Source organism: Myotis davidii, unplaced genomic scaffold (genome assembly GCF_000327345.1).
Source record: "Myotis davidii unplaced genomic scaffold, ASM32734v1 scaffold1787, whole genome shotgun sequence".
Lineage (NCBI taxonomy): Eukaryota > Metazoa > Chordata > Mammalia > Chiroptera > Vespertilionidae > Myotis > Myotis davidii.
In genome coordinates this window covers 59,327-64,666 of record NW_006297701.1, presented here as the reverse complement: position 1 = coordinate 64,666, position 5,340 = coordinate 59,327, and the positions used below count along the sequence as shown (strand labels likewise).

General features: G+C 46.6%; 1 protein-coding gene across 1 annotated transcript; it reads right to left on the bottom strand.

Moving 5' to 3' along the window:
• Positions 1 to 2,467: 2,467 nt before the first annotated feature.
• Positions 2,468 to 3,930, bottom strand: LOC102769058 (gap junction alpha-3 protein-like). Its single transcript, XM_015570213.1, is given in 3 exon segments — positions 2,468 to 3,080; positions 3,083 to 3,168; positions 3,170 to 3,930. Coding segments are annotated over 3 exon segments (1,008 nt in total). The 3' UTR covers positions 2,468 to 2,919.
• Between the last annotated feature and the right edge of the window lie 1,410 nt (positions 3,931 to 5,340).

Sequence of the window (5,340 nt, the reverse complement as noted above, 5' to 3'; positions counted from 1 at the left end):
CCTAATCCCATCAGGTTAATCTTTTTAAAAGACTGTTTGAATTGCATCCACAGTTCATATTCTAGGTGTTCTTTTATGAGAACTCTATGATGTAGCCACTTAAAGATAAAAGAAAGCCAGGGAATATCAGAATATTCCGACTTGCTATTTTTACTTCTCTCTCTCTCTCTCTCTCTCTCTCTCTCTCTCTTTTAATTTAAGATATCCTTTTGTCAATTTCATGGGGGGGAATAACTCAGCAAATAAAATTTAAAAAAGAGAAAGTGATTTTATAAGAGATGATTTCTAATTTAAAAAGTGGATTTGGGTCTGTGAATGCAGTGATGTGTTACCTTTCTTAGCTTTTACAGAGTGTGCAGTGCCAACTGGGTGACTGGGCTTCTAAATGCAGGGGTGGAAGAACATAATTGCCTTATATGTGACAAATTAAAAATATGTGTAAATATCAGAGGTATAGCATTTGGGTTTAATAATAAACAGAGGGATAAAAATAATCTTTTACATTAAGAGGAAAATCATTTCAGTGAAATTTCAAAATAATTAACAGGTTAGAAAAAATAATATCTGGAATCTGGCCCAAAGGAAGAGGGGATTTCTGTTTCTATTGCCATTTGGACGTTTACAATGACGGGTTGAATACAGAGCGACCTTTCTCACTTCTCAGTGGGAGGGAGAAGGAGCCCCACTTCAGGGCCATGGATCCCTCAAAGAGCAACACTGTGTAAGATGAGCTTTCATTTTCCACAAGAATTGAAATCAGAACATTCACCTGCAGAAATCCCATAGGCACAATTGCAGAATTTAATTTCTGTATAAATGACAGGTTTTTCAAGGAGGTGAATCTAATTTTTACATCCTGCCCAGGCTTTGAGTGGGCCAAGTAGACTAAGTGTGGCCTCTTCATGACATATAGGGATAAAATCCAATTTTAAAATGCAAAGACTAAACACAATTATAGTGCCACTCACACCTCCAACCCCACTCAGTACCAAATTGTGGTCCAAAAAGTTTATCATCATTATTAACAGTCTCCAGGGTGGAACCTAAGAATCTGGACAAATTTCACACCCATTCAACGAGCTGCACTGTCCCTGTCTGATAACTGCTATTGCATTTTCTAAACAACCACAGCTTCACTGACACAGTGCGGTTCACACTAGGACTTTCTAGTGGCCCTTCTCAGCTGGGAGAACTCAGCTTCACTTCCTGAAACGCGAGGATCACCCGTGTGTGATGGCAACCTTCTCTCCCAGGTACCCAAAGTGGCAGTACTTACGCACCAGCCCTGGGAGAACCGAGAAAACAGTCAATTAAATATTCTCCAAGGGGCCTACCTCCCTCTCCTTGTCCATCTGTCTGAGAAAGACTGCAGGACATGTGTCAGAAGTGAGTTTAGCTCAAGCTCACGAGATGGTCAGCCCATACCGCAGCCAACTGAACACACTTATGAACTAGCTGCTCACAGTAATCATAGTCTTTTCATCACAAAAGAATCGTCAGAAAATTAAAGGGATTCATAAAAACAAATGGATAATTGACAGTGGACGGTATTCTGCTGAATAAGAACTACAATCGGTGGCTGTTGGAGGTGAAAAGTGTGATGAGGACCACACTCAGCACCACCACTGCTCATCGGCTCAGACACTGGCTGAGACAGAACAGCGTGTGCGCAGGACAGGAAATTCTGTCATGTTTTAGCCACACACCCACACAAATAGCCTTCCCTGTCACAGCAGCATCCGTGTGGATGACAAATCAGGCACACACACTAAATGGCACATGCACTCACACAGGGAGTGAACCCACACACTTTTATTTACACTTTAGAAAGCTACTGGGCTGTTCACAAAGAATGGTTAGGAAACATGAAGTTCATTTTCACTGTTAAAAAGGTGTAGTTTATTCATTCACCTGTAAAAATAATTTTCCTGGCAGCAGCAGTTAACTTTTACCCTCCCATTTTAGAATTTCAAGTATTTGAAAGGCACTTAAGTTTTCCCCTGCTTTTATTTCATTTTGTACCTTCTCATAGTAATTAACTGACTCATGAAGACAAAGCATTTCTTTTAAAATGTGAGCTTCACATGAAATTTCAGAATCTCATGACACTACATAGGCTTGCTCTCAGTCTCCTTTTAGTGCAGTTTGGCAAATATCCCAAATGAACTTCAACTCTGAGTTAAAAGTATCAAACAGAGATAGGGCGAAGTGCAGCTATGAGCTTCTGGGCTGCCCAGAGGCTCCGGAGAGCTCAGGACAGAAAACCCAATGGCCCCAAACTGAAGTGGCTGGGACACCTGCCCTCGTTATCATCCCAGAACAGTCCGCCACAGAGACAGAAACACCTGAGAAGGTCTCCTGGCTCAGGGCTCTTGGGTACCATGAATATCTTTAAAGGGCAACAGCCCCTGCACACCACTTTGCCCCCATCCCCATAGAAAGCATTGTCGTCCTCCCCACTCCACCTCCAGCGTTAAGGACAGCAAGCACTGACACAGAACCCTGACCCCTCGGTGGTCTCCTCCCCCCACTCCAGTGCTCTCTGTCACTAGGCTCTCTAGCTGCTCAGTTGAAGTGCGCTTTGGTTTTGATGCTAGAAAAGTGGTTATAAAGCTATCTGGGGAGACCGCCACTAGATGGCCACGTCACTGGGTCTGGCCTGACTTGCTGCCTTCCTGGCCTTGCTTGACCGTCTGGGCTCTGTGGGCAGCAAAGGTGGCATGTGCATCTCCACAGCGGGGTCACTGCCTGCTGCTGCTCATCAGGAGTTACTTCCATCTGCTCTCTCCCAGGATGCTGCTGTCCCCATTCTCCAACACGACAGATTCTTTGCTGCCTTCTCTGCCCTCCTGAGGGGTCTGCAGGGGCTGCCTGGAGGGGTAAAGGAGGAAGATGTGGGCACAGGTGGGGAGACCTTCCTCACAGAATCTGCTGCCCAGGCTCCTGGTTGGCCCAATTCTGCTCTGTCATTATCAGGTGGTGGTTACTATTGTAGAATTTGTCAGGGTGGCCCTTCCCCTGTGTTTTGGAAAGCGCTGCCATGTTGAAGTCTGTTGCTGGTGGAGGGGCCCTGGAATAATGATGATTGTTGCCCATCCCAGGGAAGAGACAGCGAGTGTGTAGTAGAAGGGCACCCCAAGTACCAGTGTCTGTGGCCTAGTGGGAGGGGAGTGGGATCACTTCCCCAGATATTGCTGCCCCCACCCTGGATTCAGCGGTGTCTGGGCCATAGTGGTTGGTCATGCCCTGTTTAAGCTTCTTCCAACCCAGGTGGTATATCTCTAGCACGTTGAGTAAGAGGGACAGGCAGGCCACGACCAGCATGAAGATGATGAAGACGGTCTTCTCTGTGGGCCTGGAGATAAAGCAGTCCACCATGTTGGGGCAGGGCCACCGGTCACAGTGGTAGAGCGGCTTCAGTTGAAAGCCATACAGATAGTACTGTCCGACAATGAATCCCACTTCAAACAGCATCTTAAAGATGATGTTGAATATGTAGGTCCGGAGCAGGGCCCCTGCAATGAGGACCTTTCCCTGGTCGTCCCGCACTAGGGGCCTATTCTTCTGGCCATGGTCGCTCTCTCCCTTTGCCTGCTCTTCCTCCCTTCCTTTCTTCTTCTCTTCCATACGCACGATGTGCAGCACATGCCCCAGGTAGATGAGGGTGGGTGTGGACACGAAGATGATCTGCAGCACCCAGAAGCGGGTGTGGGAGATGGGGAAGGCTTTGTCGTAGCACACGTTCATGCAGCCTGGCTGCTGGGTGTTGCAGGTGAAGCCTGACTGCTCATCTCCCCACACCGACTCCACCCCAGCTCCCAGCAACAAGATTCGGAAGATGAACAGGACTGTCAGCCAGACCTTGCCAATGACCGTGGAGTGCCCCTGTGCGGTATCCAAGAGTCTCCCCAGAAGGCTCCAGTCTCCCATTGCTCCAGACTGCCAGCCTGTAACGGAACATGTTTGTTAATAGTCAGGTAGGACAGGTGAGCTCAAGTCCAACCATCTGTGCTTGTACATAAAAGTTGGAATATAGTATAATTGGGTGGTTGCCCTACTGCTTCCCAAGTGGCCTGTCCTGCAGAGCTCTTCACACAATGTGTATGTGCATCTCTGTATAGTGTACTCATGTGTGCACATCTGTATGTGTGTGCATTGTGTACCTGTCTATGTGTGTCATGACACGTGGGTTAAACCAAGGTCTACAGCACCTACATAGTATTGTAGTCACCCTACAAAAGCATGGATTAAATGAGAGAAACACAGGTTACTTAACTCACTTCAGAGATAACGAAATAAGACCAAGAAAGACAAATGACTTTCCTAAGGGACACGCACCTCTCCCAGCCTCCTAACACCAGCCTGGCCTCTTCCGGGCTCTGTCTCTGGGGCTTCCTGTGCAGCCATCCAGTTCCTCATCTCACCTGTCCTGCTCACGTGAGGTTAGAGCAATGTTTTCCCAGATTGTGCCGAGCTCATTCCACCTTCATAACTTCTGCCGTATTAATCTGTTACCTCCTCCACTTTTTACCTTCCTTTTGAATCTTTCTCTTTGCAAATGTTACATAGATGGTTCACTCTCTGTGCGTCCTTGGGCAGGAGCCTGTGTCTCTAACTGTAAGGTGGGGTCCATGGTCATATGCAGTGAACTGCTTCTCGGGCAGAGGGAAGTAAGACCCCTGGGCCCACTTTGTGAAGGTGACAGTGCTCCTCGGACACAGGGGACCAAGCCTACAAGGTATCCTCCATGTGGCCTCTGCTCAAACAGGTCAGATGCTCCAAACTGGAACCAAAGACAGCACCGCTGTTCTCACGGCCAGTCTGTGCAGTAAGGAACATGGGCTAGGCCGTGAGTATACACACAAGAATAAAGAAAACTCTATCATGTCGAATCTTAAAATGCTTAACAATACTAATTTTTAGGAATTGGTTTAAAGGCAAATAAACAAACAAAACTTTATTCCCTGTGATCTAAAAAAGATAGGCAGATGTTAATCCTCTTTTTGAGTAAACTTCCAATGCTTTGTTTTGGTCATTTGAGCTCCATAGAGAAATCTTAATCTTCATGTATCCTACCAGCCTCCTTGCCCCATATTATAACTGCCATCCGCTCTACTCTGCATGTTTTTAGACATTAACAAGTTTTCACTGAGAAACTTTTTTTTAATTAAATCTTTATTGTTCAGATTATTACATTTGTTCCTCTTTTTTCCCCCTATAACTCCCCTCATCCCAGTTCCCGCCTCACCCCCCGCCCTTACTCCCCACCCACTGTCCTCATCCATAGGTGTACGATTTTTGTCCAGTCTCTTCCCGCATCTCCCATACCCTTCCCCCCTC